Source organism: Lobosporangium transversale, assembly GCF_002105155.1.
Source record: "Lobosporangium transversale strain NRRL 3116 chromosome Unknown BCR41scaffold_14, whole genome shotgun sequence".
NCBI lineage: Eukaryota > Fungi > Mortierellomycota > Mortierellomycetes > Mortierellales > Mortierellaceae > Lobosporangium > Lobosporangium transversale.
This window is the reverse complement of record NW_019028992.1, coordinates 130,971-150,930: the sequence shown is the minus strand read 5'-3', so window position 1 is coordinate 150,930 and position 19,960 is coordinate 130,971. Positions and strand designations below refer to the sequence as shown.

Genomic DNA, 19,960 nt, shown 5'->3' with positions numbered 1-19,960 from the left:
GGCTAATCCTTCCACTTGCAAGTCTAGAGAAGAGTCCTAAATTTGCTTTGCATCATGATGAACAGGGACATGCTCAAGCTGCGGAAGGATCCCACTATCCCATATTACGTGGGTACTGTTACTTCCACTACTACCGCGTTTCCCGTCACGCAACGTTTAGGCAGTCCAAGTAGCACAGAGAGTAGACCCGTCAATGCTCGTCATCGGCCTTCGCCCAAAGGATCGGGAACACAGGGATCAGGACAGAGCCATGGACAAAGTCAAGGACAGTCTCATGGGCAAGGACAAGGGCCAGGTGTCGGATCGACATCAGGATCAGGATCCACCATCTTGACTGTTGCATCCGGCACGTCGGCTGCATTAGCAAGTCCAGTGACGTTAACCCCTACCACAACTTCCACACAAACAACCAATGTTTCTACAGGCATGACTTCTTCTTCAACCCTGACAGGAGGCTCAAGTATAAGCTCAGCAACGGGGAACCCAGGCGTAGGGATAGGAACAATGTCAGGGACCTTACAGGGATCAGGGACTGGAATTACTCAGCAGCCTTTTACTGGAGCGGGCGGTGCACAGGCAAGCAACGTTCGCACCTTTAAGTTCGATACGAATGGCGCGCTCTCGGCTTTGTCAGCATCACCGGATTATTCTATGGTGGCGGTAGTGGGCCGTGATGGTAAGGCAAACTCGTACTTCAACTATCAAGTCATAACAATGAAGCGTGGTGCCTTTTCCTAACTATTCTCTTTCTATTTGTAAACCATTCATATGCAGTAATTAAAATTTTAAGCGTCACAGATAGTGGAGCGGAGGAAATGATCAACCTCAAGGCTGCGGTCGGCCGGAATGCTCCTACAGGGAGCATGGATGTTAAATGGGGCCCAACGACGGGTAAACAGAGAATAAATTAGCTTCCATGTGAAGCGATTTTATTTTTATTTTATTTTATTTTTCCCTCATCCCAGAAGGGATGAGTCTGGATTGTGGATGATGAAGTCTCACGGTTGGTATGCATAATATGGCGCTATTAGGACGAGATGCCAAAATTGCTACAACTGGCACGAATGGGCCGATTTTCATCTGGGATATCGGCACGCACAACAAGATCGGTAAATAACCTCGATAATAGTTCTTATAGGCCTGCGACTAATAACCAATGGTTAACAACCAGGACACTCAAATCCTTCGCTCCTAAACTTGATGAAATTATCGATTAGATCGCATAATCAAAGAGCACCCACGATCCGTTCATCGTATATGCTTTTCACCACAGGAGCCTAACCTTCTATTGAGCGCATCGTCAGATTCCACCATCCGTCTCTGGGTAAGCAGCATTTCAGTGGATTCATGGAGAAGATATGGAAGAGTATTGTTGCAAGATGGATTGTTATTGACCTTTCCACATTTCTATATACAACATCAGGACCTCCGGATTCGCGATCGGCCGGGAATAATCATGGATGCAAAAGACGTTGTGAGAGAAGTTCAATTTAACCCTGTATCTATGAATGACATTGTAGCTGGATATGAAAGCGGAAATATACAGGTGAAAAAAAAAAAAAAAAAAAAAAAAAAGTATTCCTGGTGCTGCGAAAGCTATGGCTATTGAGTGTATGACTGACGTTCTGTGCTTCTGCGTTCACAACTAGCGATGGGACTTGCGCAATGTGAGCACAAGCGAAAAAAAATTTATGGCACATATGGGTTTTGTCACATCATTGGATTACCATCCAAGTGGCCGGTTCTTAGCTAGCGGCGGGCGTGACAGAACAATCAAAGTATGTATTTTTGAGCATATTATTCTACTGAAGCCTGTCTACAGGAAAAACCTCGATGGATTATCGAAACTCATTTTTTTCATCGTGCCGATATTTACGTATCAGGTCTGGGATATGGAAGACGAGAAACGAAGAGAAATCCACACCATTCCTACGGCCCAATACACTTCCAAAGTTCAGTGGCGTCCACATAAGCCCTATCAGCTTGCGGCGAGTTTTAAGGATGAGTCTGCAGTACAAATTTTTGATATGCGCAGGCCGTTTGTGCCGCTCCATGTCCTCACACAGCATGATAAAGATGCAACATCAATCCTTTGGAAGGATACAGATGTACTTTGGAGTGTTTCCAAAGATAAAGCATTTGCTTCAACGTATATCAGAGGACAAACCTCGTTTGCTGATTTATTATCAAGCGGCAAGGCCACTATGAACTGTTATGGACAATTAGCGTTCACTATTGCTAGCAAAAATAGCTACGACTCATTCGAGAAAGACCTTGTCCCTAGATCCGGACGGCCTAACCCGAGATCGGTTGCACTTGATGGAAGCGCGGAAGTAAGATTCTTTTTTTTTTTTTTTTTTTTTTTTTTTTTGTTTAAAGTTGGTAGGGAATACACTTCAGAAAGATTCACACATCAATTACTTCTCCATTGGCACAGGCTACAATATATCGTACGCGACAGGCAGGAGGTGTATTCGATTGCGAACTGTTCAACCATGAGGCGTTTATCTACTGCGCGCAAAACTATTCGTTGGATTCAGACAATGTTCGAGCTGCATGTGAGCATAACTCAAATATAGCTTGGCAGGCAAATAAATTCCGCGACTCACAGACATGGACAGCTATCAAGCTGTTTTATAGCGATATGGCGGAATCTGCAATAATTGTTTCACAAGGCGAGATCCGTATACTTTTAAATAACCATAACTAATGAACCTGAAGAACGTCGGACTACTTTTACTCATCACAAAATAACTTTTTATTCTTTTTGTTACTTCTCGTAGTGGATGCCGCTTCGACTGAAATGGCTGCAGTATGTGTGACATGTGCTGAAGTCTCTAACATCTTGCTTGATTAATCTATATCGGAAGCTGAATCGGCTTTACTCATATTTTTTATGGTCACTCCTTCCAGGCTGCTAATAAACAGAGGAATGGGCGTGCACATGAAGACGAAAATGAAGGTTCCGAACTATCTGGGACACGGACAGCAAAGCCAACTGTACCAAGTTTATTCGCTATCAAGGTATCAGATGCGCCTATAAAGCGGGATTGGTCGCATGTAGAAACTATCCGTAACCTTTTAGAGTACTATGCGGAGCAAGGCGAAGTGCAAATGTGTGTAACTATTTTACTTGTACTAGCCAATGAGAAAGATTTATCGGAATTTAGTCGGTCACAACAATGGTTTGGATCGTACATCGATCTGCTTTCCAGGTTCAAGCTCTGGAGCATCGCCACGGCTGTTTCGCAAGCTTGCAAGGATCCCGAAATTCACACTATGAATCAGGACTCAACTACAATCCACACATCATGTTCAAGTTGTATGAAGCCTTTAATATCTCGAGCACCAACATCATCTGGGTTCTGGGCCTGCGATAAGTGCCGCAAGGTTCTGAGCTCGTGCTCAGTGTGTCATATGACAGTACGAGGAGTCTTTACGTGGTGCACACAGTGTTCACATGGATTTCATTTACAGCATGCACAGGAGTGGTTCTCGCAATCAGCAGAATGTCCAACAGGATGCGGCCACCAATGCTTTCCAGAGATGCTTAAGATTCAGCTAGAGCAGGAACAACAACTGGATAATGATAGAGCTTACGATTCATCGTTTTCATACCATTATCCGCGTCCCCTTCATCTGCAGCAGGAGCTGGCCTCTTATTCCTCTCATAGTCACCATCGCGGAGGTGAGATAAGCGAAGGCAAAGAGTCGTCCCCGATGCAATATTCAACATACTCAAGCATGATATGATCTTCCATCAACAATAATAATACTATTAATATTAATAAGAAGCACCACTTGAAATTCGAATATGTTTGTGATTAAGGAGGAATCTTGCTTTGATTGTGGTTGGGCGTATGTCGATTTCCATTAGCGATAAAGATACTCTTGTATGATTGAATATTAGTTCTCTCATCTCAGGGTTCAAAATATCCAATATTGTATTATTTATTTATGATATAGTGATGATGCTAAAACATGAATACAGCGAAATGTGTTAAAGAGATACAATCGACATCAATTTTATGACATATCGACATCCATGAGCTTGCTCTTCTGAGCGACCTTTTGGACCTGAGCCAAGTTCTTGATGGCAGGTGTGTCGACAAGATGGATGTGCTTCTGGACCAATGCCTGGTTTTCGGCCTTCTGGCGCAGCTTGTTGCCTGACATCCTGCTCTTGTAGAACACACGCTCGCGCTTGGCCTTGATTTCTTGTGAGCGTTTGAGGGCTTTGATGGTGGTTGCCATGAGATCTCGGTCGTATCTAACAGGAATATTGCGACGCTTCTCGAACTGGAATGTAGAGTCCTATTGGTTGACACAAGCCAAAAAAAAAAAAAAAAAAAAAAAAAAAAAAAAACGTTTAGAGGGCTTATTCAACTATATTAGCTTTGGATATGATTGAAAAAGGAAAACAATAGTCACTACTTACGATAGTCATCTCCTTGCCCGCAGCCTTGCGGAAGGCTTTAGTCCAGCGGACCTTACGAGGGTTACGCTTCATCTTGAAGTTCTTGTGGCATTTTGACCTGCAGAAGCGAAATGTCTAGAGGTAGCAGTTTATAGTAGTTTATTATATAAGAATCGAATAAACAAACTGTTAGCGAAAATCTTTGACCTTTTTACACTTTTACTGTTCCAAGTCCAGATGTAAATAGGCGTTTGTATGAAGCCAGCTGTTGCTTTCATATAACTAATATCTTTATTCAATTTTCAGGGGCGCACCTTCGAGTCATTGCGCACAAACATTGTACCATGTCCAGGGTAACAAGTGGATGAGCAGAAATAGCACTTTTCTAAACGCATGGTTGGTAATTATATTTATATGCAGTGTAAAATAGACCAATGAAGCTGTTATTTCAAAGAGAATAAGAAGAAAGAAGAAAGAGAAGTAGGGAATGGTATATCTGACTGGAATGCTTGACAAAAGATGAACCACATGAAATAGCATTTCTATTTTTTTTTTTTAGTGTTTATCTTTAATTATAAGTACGAGTCACATCACCTGACATTATCTTGGGCACGCCGCGTGCATCACACAACGGTCTCTCATCAATTGCATTTTTTTTTTTTTTTTTTTCATTTATTATTTATTGGGAATAGTTCATTCAATTTTACTTTGTCAACGCATTAGCCACCAGATACGCGTCCTTAATAGTCAGTTATGGAATCTACAGAATGTAATGAAAAGTCCCATCAGGAACCCGATGGCTCATCAATACAAACCAACAATTTAGTCGGGAACTCTGCGCCTGCTCAAGCAATAGTTTCGCCTCAAGACACCACTTCTGGCATTAGCCAATCCGACTTGGATGATATTCAGGATAATATTCGCTTACTGACAGAAGCACTCACCAAATCCATTGAACCTATCCATGCTGAGCTGAAACCCATCACGAATAAGGATTCCGATGTTGATAAAAAAATATTGAATGCTGCCACGGCCACGCCTGAAAATAATATCTTGGAAGACACAGTTGCTGCTGTTGCCGCCACAGTTGCAGCAGCCAGTACTGGATTAAAGGAACCCATCGAACCTGACCCCTTGCCGTCATCAACCCAGCTAACAGCCCTTCCGTCAAAACTATCACCATCACAGTATCTACATCGGGAGAACCCCGAAAAGACTTTACATGACGATCAGTCTCCAAAAGAAAATACCGACGCCAGCAAAGCTTCAGCTGTAGGATTTGATGCTAATATCACCCTTAGCCAAACCCTTTCCTCATCAGCGCCAGCAAATGAGAAGCCCTCGGGGAAACGGTCAGCACAGGAAGCATTCGAACAAAACCAAGCAGCAATGGCCTTGCAGCTCATTGCACGCTCACTCAGCAACCCATCTGCAGTCTCAATCAATATGCCTTCCACGACCTCGGCATCAAGTCTAGAGGGTGCATTGACAAAGTCAGAAACACTACCCACGACAACAGCAACGACACAGGGGCAATCTATGGAGGATACCTTGAGAAACCATGAATCTGCAAAAAGCGTGTCAGATACCCTCATGTCCATTACCCGTGCCATTAGTTTCCCGACGCAGTCAGAGTCGCCTAGCAGTATTAAATCAGACACAGAAGCATTTACGCGCGCTGTCCTCACCGCGACGCAGAATGAAATCAATAAGAGCAAGAATAATAATGATAATAGTAATAACAACGGGACCAATCCCACACCTTCTGCTGAGAATAATGGTCATAATAATAGTGGGCTAGACCACACAGCGCTTGAAAACCTCAGTCTTCATCAAAATCACTATATAGCAGGGACCAGCGCTGCGACTAGTCATGATCAAACTACTTTGACATCTTCTACATCTACCAGTGGCCTATCACAAGGACTTTCGTTTTTTTCGTATGATGAGGCCACCGGGAAAACACAATTTAAATGGGCACCTGACCCTAAGGATGAGAGCAATGATGAACTTCAGGATGCCAATGCAAAAGTTATCCAGCAAGCAATAGCCACCATTATCGCCAACACTGGAATTCCTGGATTGTCTGATCTGAGCGCAACTAGCAATGCACTTTTGAATCCTCCACTTGGAACTTTCCCAGTGCAGGGCTCTGATTTCGGATCAAGCTCTGACCCTGCCAAACCAGATCCGACACCACCACCCCGGAAAAGGAAAAAGCCAAGCACCACAAAGACCTCGACACAGAACACAGCTGCATCGATCCCTGAAGGAGCGCCATCGTTTCCATGCAAGTTTGCAGGATGTGATAAGGTCTTTGCACGATTGTACAATCTCAAGTCGCATTCGAGGACGCATACAGACGAGCGACCGTTTATTTGTAGTGAATGCAGCTTTGCTTTTGCACGTAATCATGATCTGAAACGGCATGTCAAGATTCATGGAGGCGATAAATCGTTTATCTGTAACGGTTGTGGCAAGTCGTTTTCGCGCCTGGACGCACTCCGTCGTCATCGTACTAATTCTAAGAATCGGCCAGGATGTGAAATGACGCCATCTGAATCATCTGAACCAAAGACATCATGAAAAGATAAAAGGAAAGGAAAAGGAAAAGGAAAAGGAAAAAAGAAAAATCAAATCATAAAAAAAAACATATTGTTACCCTTTCTGGGATTCTGTATTGAATATTGTCCTTTATCTAACATGTTCCAAGAATGGCTCCAAGGATGTGTACCACAATATCTGTTGTAGATGTAAAATGCTTTAAGAATGCTCCTGTCACAAACAACTTTGTCTTGGCGGGATCATTGTACATACACCTGACTACATGTACAATCTGCGATTATTATTGCCTACCAAAATAAACTCATTGTCAATATCAAGTCTTTAACGTGACGATCTCCTGAAATTACTTTACAACCCCACTCTTCTTTCCCATCCTCCTCAGTTGTCCTTCTCTCTCTCTCTGTCTCTCTCTCTCTCTCTCTCTGTGTGTGTGTGTGTGTGTGTGTGTGTGTGTGTGTGTGTGTGTGTGTGACATTTTCAACTAAATCTATGACTCGCCTTCCTTTGGCCGTCGTCAATTATCCTCCGACTCTAACCTGCGACATAAGAGACTAAGGATGTCCGGTCAAGGACAATTAGCCCAAAGGGATCTTTTAAATGCTTTCGAACTTGTTCTTGCATTTGCCTACGGCCTATATGTTCTGTCTTCTCGACAGGGGGCCGCAACCATTGACAGCGGTAGTTACTTTGGACTATTGGACCAACTGAAGGAAAGATAAAGCCTGGATGACAATACTGGAACGAACCAATCTGTCAGACCTATTTCCGATGGAATAGCGCGTTTTTTTTTGTGTCACCAAGGGCAAAGATGGTTTAATCTACGCGCGCATGTTGGCGGTCAGGTTAAACTCGTGTTCTTGCTCTGGAATCCGGGGTACTAATCCTATTCAAGTCATAAAGATCCTTTTTTTGGGAATAATATACAACTAATGGAGCTAAATCACATCAAGAAAGTGTAACAGGCACCTTTCAACTATTTCTCTTTTGCTATTCCTTGCTTTTGATCTGCCTTGAGTTTGCTAGGATGAATTGACCATTGTCAAGATTTTGTATTCACCAAAAGGCGTAGAACAAACCCCTGACTTCAGATGGGAAACTATGTTGTCCATATCCAGACATACAGATGATAGGATCAAGATAAAAAAAGAAAAGGATGTTATATATACATGTACAAACAAACAAACGCAAGGAAGGTGGGTCGCTTCAAAGGAAACGTGGCACGTTTTTTTTATTGCAAACGCTTGAAAGACATGTAGAGAAATAAAAATGGCATCCGCTGATGTTGCCCTTTTCTTATCGTCTGCAATCTTTCTTTTCCAGGGACAGGTTACAAACAGACAAGACTCTCCAGTTGTTTAATTCTTTAGTTGAAAAGCTTTTCAGTTGCAAGATTGCCTGTGATAATTTATATAATCTAGTCGTGTATTGTGATGTTCTTGATTGGATTGATTGGATGGGATTGTGTTTGTTTGTATGCAGGCAAAGGCAATGGCGATGCTTTGTTGGCCCAATTATTTTTAAACTCCCTTTTCTTTGATAAAACCTCACTCCTTTCTCTCTCCCTTACTATCACCTTTAGCGCATTGAGGTCTCTTTTCTTCCTTCTTCCTTGTCTGTATTATTTTATCCTTATTATTTTGTTTCATACATTAAAACCTTTTTTTTTGTCATGTCTTCGAGTTTTGTCTATTTGTCCTGAACTTTTTTTTTTTTCTTCTTTAGTTGTCTCGTAAGTCTGAAAAAGCCCATCACTTCATCTCATCTCATCTCATCTTTTTTTTTTTTTTTTTTTTTCTTCCTTGTTAACCATATAATCTATAATGTCATGTCAATAGAACTTCATCTTGAATCACAAGTAAAACAATAATTAGGATGACTATCAACTCAGTCCTACCTTTCACTTCGGAAGCAGTATCTAACCATGGAGGTCTATACAGCAAAATTCCTTGGTCCCGCCGTTCTTTATCGTACCCCATAAAACTGGGCCTAGGCCTAGTGGTCTTCATCATGATGATGCTGATCGTCCAAGAAAGATATCAAACCAGTCTCAGCTCGTCTTCAAAGTCCCACAAAGATGTCTCTATCCCTACACCTCATACGACTCAACCAATATCAACAACCAGATTCCCTCGTGTCTTCGATATCATTCTCCTCAACAGCGAACTCGAACTGCTTGATATCCGTCTGAATGAACTGTATGATGTAGTAGATTACTTTGTGATCATCGAGTCGCCTATAACCTTCTCCGGTATTACAAAGCCTCTTCACTATTATGAAAACCAAGAGCGCTTCAAAGTCTTCCGTAAAAAGATTATCCATGTAGTCATTCCAACATCTGACTTTGCTGACAAGCCAAGGGGCTGGGAGATTGAAAGAGCAACTAGAAATATCGGTTTTTGGAGAGCACTAGACATCCATCGCCCTGTCGAAGGCGATTTCTTGGTCCTCTCGGATCTCGACGAGATTCCACGCTCGTCTGTTATCACGGCTATGAAGCTTCAGGATCCGCAATCTAACTTGGGAACAATCTTTGGCGACGGAACTCCAGGGTCAGGAGGCGATATCTTCCGTTTTGGTTGCCAATTTTACTACTACTCATATGAATTCCGTCACATTCATGGCCAATGGAACGGACCCGTTATTGTGCGCTATCGCGAGTCTGATTCTCCACGTCTCGATAGACAAGCGAGCGAGAAGCAAAGGCTAGCAATGCACGATTTATCAAGAGATGATTGGAGGAACGCAGGTGAGAGGCTGAGGGGGTTCCGTAACTTGGATGAAGCCACCTACATAAGCGATGCATGCCATCATTGCAGCTGGTGCTTTCCCAATATTACCCAGGTTATCACCAAAGTCGAATCTTACTCGCATTCGGAGCATAACCAGCCAAAGTACAAGGAACGTCAGTGGATTCTAGAACGGTATAGCCAAGGGTTAGATCTGTTTGAGCGCGATTGGGACCGATTCGAGTATGTTGCGAACAACAAAGATCTGCCAAAATTTATCCTTGATAATCCCAAGAGATTTGAATACATGACTTCAAGAAAAGGAAAGGCCAATGCCGGCTTTGTGGATGTTGACCCATTGAACCCTTAATAGACCTATTTTATCAGCATTAGAAGCAAAAATAAAATATCACGTGCATGAGATCACTAAAAGAGAAGTAAGCTCATGTCTGTAATTCTCTTGTTAATTTCCATGATTTGCCTTTAAATTTAAAAGCTAAGACCCAGATTCTACTTCCTCTTTATCCTAACCTTTTGTCTTGTTTTATCCAGTAGCGGAAAAAGTATAAAATGCATCCAAGTCAAAGTGGACGGACAGTTGATAAAGAGAATGACATCGTCTCTGAGACTAGTACCACTGCCCGTGGAGCTGGTCCACACGCGCCACTGTTCAAACAGAACTCTTCCCTCATAGGCACTAATCGCACTCAATCAACAAAGCTACAGAACCCTTTAAAGGGAGAATTACCGAAAACACCCTCATTGCAGAGAAAAGGATCCAATTTGACAGTAAACTCACCCATGGGTATGTTTTATATGGACATTCAGCTCTCACTGGCCATGATTGTAATCTTTTTTTCTTATTTTTTTGCACAAGGGAGTCAGCGTTAACAAACTAAATTTCTGCGCCGAATATCGTTTTATTCATTATTTGCTCCTACATCATATTAGCCGCAAGCGTGTTGAGAACAAAAACCAATTTCCAACAACCTTCTCCAACTGTTGACTTAAGCAACACAACCAACAGTAAGGGCAAGAGTAGCCTCACACGAACCTTTAGTGCTCTCGAAGCCAACCAAAACAATAGTAGTAGCAACAACTTTTTGAGTACCTCTCCTACTCAGTCGGAATCCAGACGACGCTCTCTGACCAGACGAGGCTCTGCAAAGACCAGACTTATTATTCACAAAGATGAACCTGGCACTTCACAAGTTGAAGAACCAAACATCATACCCATGAGCACCAAAATAAGCACCAGTGAGACTATTACCGCCACCGACAAAAATAATACTAATGGCAGCGATAAAAATAAGGTCAAGGATGCTGAGAAAGAGATTAGGCCTGCAACGGCTCTTGTTAGGTCCGCACCGGTTGAGTCTGCGACAACATTACTATCTGTCGAGAGAGCTGCAGAGTGTCAAGAAAAGATTGTGGTTGGTGCTGCTGAGAATACGACTAAGCGGAGGGCATTGGAGAATGAGGATGACTTGTGGGACATTGAGTACTGTCCACCGCCAGTGGAGGAACAGTCATATGATCCAGGATTTGATCTTGATCCCTTCGCCCTCACGACCGCCCCACCTGATCTGGCATACAATCTACGGTCTCTTAAAGAATTAGATGATGATCTTGATGAGACTACGCTCCCAGTTATGGATGCAAATACCAGACGTCCATCATCGCCCCAGAAAATGATGACTGGGGCAGCCACAGTTGCTAAAGACGCCGATGCACCAATGCCGAAATCAACGATCACAAGCGATGGATATTATGACATAGTTTGGGAAGATGACAGAGAAGAGATGTGTCATGTACAGAATAAAGGCCACGGAAAAAATGGTCTTTGTTTTGGAATCAAGGATTTGGAAGATGAGAGCAAGACTCGGCCACCATTCGACGGGTTTGTATTTGATTTAGATGAAGCATCAGAAGAATCGCTGAGCGAGGATGAAGACGATATCTTGGGGGTGGAAAGTAATCAGGAAAAGGTCATCTCAAAGACGAAAACAGCTGATCCGGTGGTCAAGGATGTGGGCGAGTTTAATGAGACGTTGGGATTAGGTGACTTGGAGAATCAAGACAAAGTACAGGTGCCGTTTTCAGATTTTACATTTGATGTTTAAACCCCTTTAAGTGGAGAGAACAAAAGAGACTCTTGGCAACAATTCTACTTCTGCTTATTGTACATATTAATCTACCCTGTGGAAAATCAACCGATCTTGCCAGCACTCTTCCCTCACGTAACTCTAATTATTTCTAAACAACGATTGTACATTTTGCATGCGTATTGTTCTTTTCAGAGATCGCAATGCCTTGGTGTCCAGGAATGAGCATGTTTATTTTGATTTAATGTATGGTGTGAGTATAAACAGGATGAGATGATCTTAATTCTATTCTATAGTTTACTGAGTACGTTCAGCAATCTTGAGAATATCAGAGTAAATTCCAAAGGCGGTAACGGCAGCACCAGCGCCGGATCCTTGGATGATCAAGGGGCTCGGGAAGCGTTCTGTAGTGAAGGCGATGATGTTGTCGCTACCCTTCAATGATGCAAAGGGATGGCTGGCTGGGTATCTATTTCGAATGCGTCCCATTTTCAATAGTTTATTGTACATTTTGTAAATCATCAATAGAAGAGATAACCATTAAAAAATATAAAAAATAAAAAAAAAGTAAATTCTTTTACCTGGCAAGGGTGACGCTGCTCTTGCCATGAACAGGGTCAACAAGGCCAACATAACGCAGGACTTGGCCATTCTGGACGGCTTCTTGATTCAAATTTTCAAAGTGTTGATCAAATTCAGGCAACTTGGCCATGAAGTCCTGTGGGGAGGCATTGCGGAGCTCTTCAGGAACGATGTTCTCGACCTGGACGGTCTCCTGAGTAAGATCCAAGCCAGCTACACGACCCAAGATAATAACCTTGCGAGCTACATCCATTCCATTCAAGTCATCTCGAGGATCCGGTTCCTAATTTTATTTTTATTTAAAAAAATATAAAAAAAAATAAAAAGTCAGTGTGAGTATAAGTGTTATTTCGACAAGACAACATTTGATCAATGAACTCCTAAAAAAATAAAATAAAATAAACGTACAGTGTATCCAAGCTCTTTGGCAACAGAGACAACCTCGGAGAACTTGACAGGCTTTGCAGAGGCGCCGAGGGTCGAAAAGTTGTTAAAGATGTAAGAGAGGGTTCCAGAAAAGATACCTTCAATTTTAACGATCTTATCACCAGTGTTGATCAGATCATTCAGGGTGTTGATGACAGGCAAACCAGCACCCACTGTGGACTCATGATAAACTAAAGGAGAGCCCTTTTGACCATTGCTCAATTGTTTAATTTTCTTGTAGAGATTTAAATCGCCCGAGAAAGCTTTTTTGTTGGGGGTTACCACATGGAATCCAGCCTCCAACCAGGTTGGGTAATAAGCAGCGACAGATTCATTTGATGTGCAGTCCAAGACTACGGTGGAGTAAGTAGCCTTGGAAGTGGCCAAGGAAGCTGTGAAGCTCTCGAGGCTGAAGGGCTTGGTGGCTGGTCCTGCAGAGGAGAGATCATCATTCCAAGAGGCGGTCAAGGGGGTGGATGAAGTGAGGAAGTTACGGGAGTTTGCCACTGAGATAATGGCAATCTTTTTGGACTGGGTGGTCAGTACTTGGCGAATAAATTCTGAGCCAACAAGGCCTACACCGACAATGGCAACATTGACAACCATGATGTAACTGTTTTTGGAATGTAATAAAGAATGTGGTTTGAATTAAAGAAAAAAATGAGAGAGAGAGAGAGAGAGAGAGAGAGAGAGAGAGAGAGAGAGAGAGAGAGAGAGAGAGAGAGAGAGGAGATAAGACGGGGAAGTTCCGAGTCGATGTGTCATCTGTGACGGGCAATGGTGCAACTTTCTCACCAACAATGCTTCTGTTTAAAAAATAAAAGGCAGATGCGCTTTTTACTATTTCTTTCTTTCCTTTTCTTTTTGTTTTCAACAAGTGTAGTCAGAGATGACCAATGTTATGTGAATATGAATAGCATTGTATTTGAGCGTTGCAGGATTTGCATTAGGATTCAATTGCACCTATACACCTATACACCATGCTCTCCTATTACTGAACATTGCATATTGCAGATGGTGTCAATTGTTGCCACCAAAATTCTTTGATTCGTTTAAGGTTTTTGCATTTGCATTCACAGGGGAAAGGAGAAATAGAACGTCTTTTTTTTCCTTTTTCATCTCGACCTTAATTACCCATTCACACTCTTCATCATCAAGCAAACAAAGCAAAAGGGGACAAGCGAAAAGGATATAGAGTAAAATGCAAGCAGGGCAAGAGCACCATCGTCTGCTCGACATCAGCTCTCATTCAGCAGAGACCCATCTAGGCCAAGATGACGCGGCTGCATTTGTTGGACATTCCATTCAATCTCATCATCATTATGAACCCATCTCAACGAACAAGCACTCCAAACGTGGACAGGATAGGAGTACAAACCCAGCATTGTGGAATACCAAAGAGTTCTATTTTTACTACCTCGTCTTTGCTTTCTGCCTGCCATATATGTTTAAATCAGCCCATGATGCTAGCTCTGGTAAATTAACGAAAAGAAAAAAGAAAGAAAGAAAGAAAGAGTAAGGGCAATTGCAGCAGACAAAGAAGATGCATACTGAACCATTCTTGGCTCAATTTTATAGAAGATAACCCTAACTATGAAAAATACAGCGATCTACTCTCGGAGGGCTTCTTTGGTTACAAAGTGGTATGGGGTATTAAAAAAGAGTTGTAGGACAAAACGATTTACTTCGTGATACAAGCATTTTCTTACCTTGATTCATTATTTGAAATGTTCAGGATAATAGTGATGGCCAGTATGCAGGCTTTAGGAACAACCTCCCAACACTCGTCGGAGTCGTCTGTGTTTACATCCCTCTCAGTCATCTCTTCAAGGCCCTTATCCCTTCATCATCCTTTCTCCCTTTATCATCATCAATGTCGACATCAGTATCCAAAGGCTTTTCATTACTACAACAGCCCCTTCAACCTCTTTTCCGGACCTATTTCTTCCTCATGTTCTCCTTGGTATATCTTTATTACATGTTTGGAAACAGTATCCTCAAGATTGGTGCTATTGTTATAGTCAACTATCTGATCGCCAAAATGGGTCAAGGGGCCAGGTGGATGCCTGTAGCCACGTGGACGTTTAATCTTATCATCCTATTCTTAAATGAAGCCTATGATGGATACAACTTTAGGGATTTTCATGAATCGTTGGCCTGGTTGGATGAGAACAGAGGTGTCAACAGACGATGGGATGTCCATTTTAATTTTACAATGCTCAGACTCGTCTCTTTCAACATGGACTACTATTGGTCTTTCCATCATCCTACATTTAAGGGAATTATCACGGTAAAAACAACAACAACAGCAAAAAAAAAAAAAAAAAAAAAAGACTTGAAGAACATCTCATCGGACACGGATTGTCTTTCCAGAACCAATTGAAACGATGACTCACGGCTCCACTCCACTCTTCTTTTTTTTTTCTAATGGCCCTCCTTGACATGTTGGCATAGAAAAGGTGGATCATGATAACAGAGTGCCTCAGAGTGATAAGGAACGAGTCTCAACACCTTCTGCTCGTGGAGACTATTGCTTTACTTACTACTTGGCCTATGCATTGTATGCGCCCTTGTTTATTGCGGGCCCCATCATCACCTTCAACGACTTTGTCTCTCAGGTACATACACCTTCTTTTGCTTTACACATATATATTTTGCCCAGTTGTACATACTATTGCCATTTGCCTACTTTTTTTTTTTTTTTTTTTTTTTTTGACCTTTTATCTACTCTTGTTCATCATGCTAGTTACGACATCCCAAAGAGATCCCTCTGAAGACATTAGGAATGTGGTTCGGCCGTCTGGTGTTCGCGCTTCTGACGATGGAATTCATTAATCACTACATGTATATGGTTGCCATTAGTAGACGACAAGCCTGGGACAACGATCCTATTCTACAAATATGTATGATCGGTCTCTTCAACCTCATCCTGATCTGGCTCAAGCTTTTGATCATTTGGAGGTTCTTCCGACTCTGGGCCATGCTAGATGGGATCGAACCTCCGGAGAATATGATCCGTTGTGTCACCAATAATTATTCAGCCTTAGGATTCTGGAGAAGTTGGCATAAGAGCTTTAATCTTTGGATCATTCGCTATCTCTACGTCCCCCTTGGTGGAACGCAATATGCCATGTACAACATTTGGGTTGTTTTCACATTTGTAGCCATTTGGCATGATATTCAGCTGAGACTCTTAGCCTGGGGTTGGCTCATCTCGCTCTTTATCCTGCCTGAGATTATTGCAAGTAAAGTCTTTTCGAAGAAGAAGGTAAAAAAAGAAAAAAGGGAAATTCAATCTTGTATACATATCTATTTTACTTTTTCAACATAAAAAAGCGCTGACGGATCTTTTTTTTTTTCTGGTAATTGATACATACAACTAAAAAGTGGGGAACATGGCCCTACTATAGACATCTTTGTGCATTTGGCGCAGTCGGTAACATTCTGTTGATGATGATTGCTAACCTAGTTGGGTTCTGTATTGGCCTCGACGGCACCAAGCATATGCTCTTAGATCTCTTCTCCTCCTTCGATGGCTGGTTGACCATGTTAGGCTGCTGCAGTGCTCTCTTTGTCTGTGCGCAGATACAGTTCGAGGTCCGAGAAGCTGAAAAGCGCCGTGGGATCTTTTTAAATTGTTGATTTTTTTCTTTATCAGACATATGATTTACTTTTTATTGCTTGTAAGAAAGATAAAAAAAATCTAATATTTATACTCTTGATTAAACATACTCCAAATTCTTGGCTCTTTTATTTTCTATGTTTGCCCTTTCCTTTGCCCTTGCCTCTTCCAGGTGAAGAATTTTCCACAAGTTCTTTTTTCTCTAAATCATCCGCCTGTTGTTGCTTTATCACCTCAGCCTTCTCTTTCTTCTTAGCTTCTTCCTCTGCTGCTGCTTCCATATCTCTGGCAAAGTCATCACTGTTGAACATCTTTTGGACTTGTCTGTAGTGCTCAAGCTCCTGTGCTGACACGGATGGAATCAATTCTGCAAGGGCTTTGTCAAAATCCTCTTCCGTTACTTGTACTAGAATCTCTTCGGGTGTTGCAAGATGATCAAGGTAGTACTGTGAAGTGATTGGGCGTGGAAGTGTCGATGTTTCGTCGCCGTTGATTGCAACTTGGACATATAAACAAAACAAAAAAAAAAAAAAAAAAAAAGGTTAACTAGTTGTTGCACCAACTATAAACTCATTTACCCGTGGCCTAGTATGAAGCTGTGGACATACCGACACGGCTCTCAATTGAATTTGCAGTACGGGACATGGCCTTAAGCATGGCGTCCGAGCACAGTGCATAAAAGTCTGCTCCTGTGTAGTTGAACGGGCATTTTTCAGCCACTTTGGTCAAATCCAATGAAGGATGAAGACGGAATCTTAAAAGAGTAGAATACAAAAAGTCGTACCAACTTAATATCAGATATAACAATATTAAAAAAGAAAAGAAATTAAACCCGTGTCTTCTGGCCTTGTCATAAGTGCACTTACTTGCGTGTCAATGCCTGGATGATACGAAGTTGTTCTTCATGCTTGGTGCTGACACTTAGATAGAGTAGTTTGTCAAATCGTCCAGGTCGTAGCAGAGCGGGGTCAAGTAGATCAGGCCGATTCGTAGCTCCAATCACAAAGACATCTCCAGACCCTTCGCCACCATTCATACCATCCAGTTCGGCAAGCAATTGACTAACAATACGATCCATAACACCACCAGAGTCTCCCTTCTCTCCACGCTTAGGTGCAACAGAGTCCAACTCATCAAAAAAGATGACGCAGGGTTTTGCATCACGAGCACGCTGGAAGACTCTGCGAACATTGGCTTCAGACTCGCCAATATACATGTTAAGCAGCTCTGGACCCTTCACAGAGAAGAAGTTGAGTGAGCACGATGTTGCTACAGCTTTAGCAAGCAAGGTCTTGCCAGTTCCTGGTGGACCATACAGCAAAATACCAGAGCGCTTTTTGAGCCCGCTGGCGAACAGCTCTGGATGCTCTAACGGTAATTGAATTGTGTCAAGAATGTCATTCTTGACTGAGGCAAGACCTCCAACATCATCCCAAGTAACATTTGGGATCTTTGGCGCACCAATCGAATCGGAATAGGATGCGCGAGCCTTATTCAATGCAACGTCAAAGTCTGTTGCGGTTACTGTCACACCAGCATTGACTAGACTCTGCTCAGAGATATAGCACTTATTCCAGCTCTCACTATGTATTTAATGCGAACATTCAATTTAGACCAAATTGGATTATCAACAATATGAAAAAAAAAAAAAAAAAAAAAAAAAATTGGCCAGCCTTACATTGACTTTTCCACGCGCTCAATGGCGACGAGACCAGCGCGTCCAGTCAAATCAACCAAATCTTTAGCTACAAGGGCAGCTGTCTGGGTCGCAAGCGAGTTTAGAGAAACATCTGGTCCCAAAGGTGTGGATAGAGTGAGGTTCTTGAGGATAGCAAGACGCTGTGCTTCATTAGGGGCGTCGAATCCGATCTCGTGCAAGAAGCATCCCAAGACTGATGTAGGGACCTTATCAATATCACTTGTTGTTGCAACAACTGTTACTGGATGTCCCATTGTCTTGAAGGAATCCCCCAACTGCGTGAAACAATCTTTGAGGACGGTTGATAAGATGGGCTCTACATCAACAGAATGATATATACAAGTCAGTAAGCCACGACCGATAGGCTCCAAAGATTTGTCATTGAGAAATCACATGCGTAAAGGTCACGGCCCAGAATTACCTTGACCGGTCTCTAAAGCCACACTCTTCCTGGCCAATGCATCAATATGTTGAAGAAGAAGAATGCATGGTCCGCACGCCACAGCCTTGTCAAATTTAGCACGCACAGCCACTTCGGTCTTGGCGTCTGTATCGTTGACGATATCGAAACAATTGACTTCCATTAGATGGATTCCTGCAAGATCAGCCACCCAACCTACAACCGTCTTTTTTCCAATGCCTCGAGCACCGTGTAACAAAACCGTGCAATTTAGGCCCAGTTTGGAAGAAAATGGATGCAATCCTGAAGATACAAGTTGATAAAGCTGAGAAAATGCCTGAGGTGCTGAAGGATCATTCAGTGCCGGGATGGCAGGACTTTGGGCATTACGTCTCAATTTTGAAGGGACCCTTGTATGTTCAAGTCCAGACTGGATCATCTTTGTGACAGAAGGGTCAACAAGTTGAGTGTGTTTGTTGGGTTTTCCAGAATCTTCCAAATGTGTCAATTTGAAGTAAACCATTGTCTTCATATCGGATGGGTCCAGAGGTAAACTTTCAATCATTGTGGACAGAATACGACCAGAAAATAGTTAGTGGTCTATAACATTTCTTCATTCTTTTTTTTGTCTTTCTCTGTCCCCCCCCCATCTTTTTTTTTTTTTTTTTTTTTTGCCAAGGGTTAAAAAGCCTACCGAGCATCAATGACGGTTGCGTCTGTTGGGCTGAGCTGTTTGGGGATGAGTTTAGCAGCCTCTTCGTCAACCTCAATGCCGATGATATCACCTTCGCATACAACGCGCTCGTACTCTTCAAACCACTCCTTCAAAGCCTCAAGACAGGCTGTTTGTAATGCTTTATCAACTGTTGCTGGTGAAGCAACCCTAGCGACTGTGACTGCTTTGGCGACTACTGGCTCGTCTGGTTTGAGGTGTGCTGCATCAATAGTGAGGGTGGATGGTGTCCCAAGATTGAAATGAAGTCCTGCAGGCACATAGACCCTTGGCTGTCCTTTGGTGGAGTTTAATGTAGATAATGATAACCCATAAATCCTGCAGAGCCTTTTGCATGCAACAGGTTCTTTGGAGGATATAGTAACCTATAAGTAAATCATAAATATTAAACACCTCGTCTTTTTTTTTTTTTTTTTTGCCTTTATGCAAATTATTACAATCTCTAGAGAACATAAAGAATGAAGTGCATACCCAGTCACCACTGAAAACCCTTAGTTTACCCAACTGTGCCACATCGACAAAGATCCGTGCTTCAGGGTCGTCTTCAGGGGCAGGCTGAGGCGACAATTTATGTGAAGAGTAGTGGCCATTTTGAATCCATGGTGAAAAGTCAATCGATGTTCTCTTGACTGGCATTTTCTTCTTCTCCTCTACAGGCCCTAATTGTCCGGATAGAGATCTGATG

General features: G+C 42.4%; 8 protein-coding genes across 8 annotated transcripts; 5 read left to right on the top strand and 3 right to left on the bottom strand.

Moving 5' to 3' along the window:
• The first annotated feature begins 21 nt into the window (after window positions 1–21).
• On the top strand, window positions 22–3,877 carry BCR41DRAFT_421304 (WD40-repeat-containing domain protein). The gene is made up of 10 exons (XM_022030008.1): window positions 22–676; window positions 775–891; window positions 1,032–1,109; window positions 1,218–1,324; window positions 1,424–1,546; window positions 1,650–1,778; window positions 1,884–2,333; window positions 2,438–2,684; window positions 2,784–2,812; window positions 2,914–3,877. The coding sequence occupies exons 1-10, from the start codon at window positions 55–57 to the stop codon at window positions 3,751–3,753; spliced, it is 2,742 nt and encodes a 913-aa protein (XP_021882273.1). The 5' UTR covers window positions 22–54; the 3' UTR covers window positions 3,754–3,877.
• Window positions 3,878–3,921: 44 nt separating this feature from the next.
• On the bottom strand, window positions 3,922–4,949 carry BCR41DRAFT_385750 (ribosomal protein L24e-domain-containing protein). Its single transcript, XM_022027709.1, has 3 exons — window positions 4,732–4,949; window positions 4,439–4,552; window positions 3,922–4,314 (listed from the first exon to the last, which is right to left on the bottom strand). The coding sequence occupies exons 1-3, from the start codon at window positions 4,810–4,812 to the stop codon at window positions 4,027–4,029; spliced, it is 483 nt and encodes a 160-aa protein (XP_021882272.1). The 5' UTR covers window positions 4,813–4,949; the 3' UTR covers window positions 3,922–4,026.
• Window positions 4,950–6,700: 1,751 nt separating this feature from the next.
• On the top strand, window positions 6,701–6,931 carry BCR41DRAFT_292977 (hypothetical protein; the record flags this gene model as incomplete). Its single annotated transcript, XM_022020379.1, has 1 exon — window positions 6,701–6,931. A coding segment is annotated over one exon (231 nt), but the record flags the coding sequence as incomplete, so codon positions are not given.
• A 1,724-nt stretch (window positions 6,932–8,655) lies between these two features.
• BCR41DRAFT_335226 (glycosyltransferase family 17-domain-containing protein) lies at window positions 8,656–10,143 on the top strand. The gene is made up of 2 exons (XM_022021974.1): window positions 8,656–8,711; window positions 8,818–10,143. Exon 2 carries the CDS (start codon window positions 8,855–8,857, stop codon window positions 10,076–10,078), a length of 1,224 nt encoding a protein of 407 aa, XP_021882270.1. The 5' UTR covers window positions 8,656–8,711; window positions 8,818–8,854; the 3' UTR covers window positions 10,079–10,143.
• A 41-nt stretch (window positions 10,144–10,184) lies between these two features.
• On the top strand, window positions 10,185–12,162 carry BCR41DRAFT_421300 (hypothetical protein). The gene is made up of 2 exons (XM_022030007.1): window positions 10,185–10,513; window positions 10,660–12,162. Exons 1-2 carry the CDS (start codon window positions 10,279–10,281, stop codon window positions 11,829–11,831), a joined length of 1,407 nt encoding a protein of 468 aa, XP_021882269.1. The 5' UTR covers window positions 10,185–10,278; the 3' UTR covers window positions 11,832–12,162.
• On the bottom strand, window positions 12,024–13,499 carry BCR41DRAFT_321305 (homoserine dehydrogenase-domain-containing protein). The gene is made up of 3 exons (XM_022021434.1): window positions 12,804–13,499; window positions 12,395–12,678; window positions 12,024–12,282 (listed from the first exon to the last, which is right to left on the bottom strand). The coding sequence occupies exons 1-3, from the start codon at window positions 13,425–13,427 to the stop codon at window positions 12,111–12,113; spliced, it is 1,080 nt and encodes a 359-aa protein (XP_021882268.1). The 5' UTR covers window positions 13,428–13,499; the 3' UTR covers window positions 12,024–12,110.
• Window positions 13,500–13,739: 240 nt separating this feature from the next.
• Window positions 13,740–16,600, top strand: BCR41DRAFT_335220 (MBOAT, membrane-bound O-acyltransferase family-domain-containing protein). The gene is made up of 6 exons (XM_022021973.1): window positions 13,740–14,296; window positions 14,400–14,464; window positions 14,557–15,111; window positions 15,281–15,439; window positions 15,568–16,089; window positions 16,209–16,600. Exons 1-6 carry the CDS (start codon window positions 14,023–14,025, stop codon window positions 16,461–16,463), a joined length of 1,830 nt encoding a protein of 609 aa, XP_021882267.1. The 5' UTR covers window positions 13,740–14,022; the 3' UTR covers window positions 16,464–16,600.
• Window positions 16,572–19,911, bottom strand: BCR41DRAFT_304210 (P-loop containing nucleoside triphosphate hydrolase protein; the record flags this gene model as incomplete). Its single annotated transcript, XM_022020752.1, has 8 exons — window positions 16,572–16,942; window positions 17,052–17,162; window positions 17,365–18,020; window positions 18,122–18,458; window positions 18,564–19,068; window positions 19,251–19,457; window positions 19,536–19,640; window positions 19,747–19,911. 8 exons carry the CDS (start codon window positions 19,909–19,911, stop codon window positions 16,572–16,574), a joined length of 2,457 nt encoding a protein of 818 aa, XP_021882266.1.
• Between the last annotated feature and the right edge of the window lie 49 nt (window positions 19,912–19,960).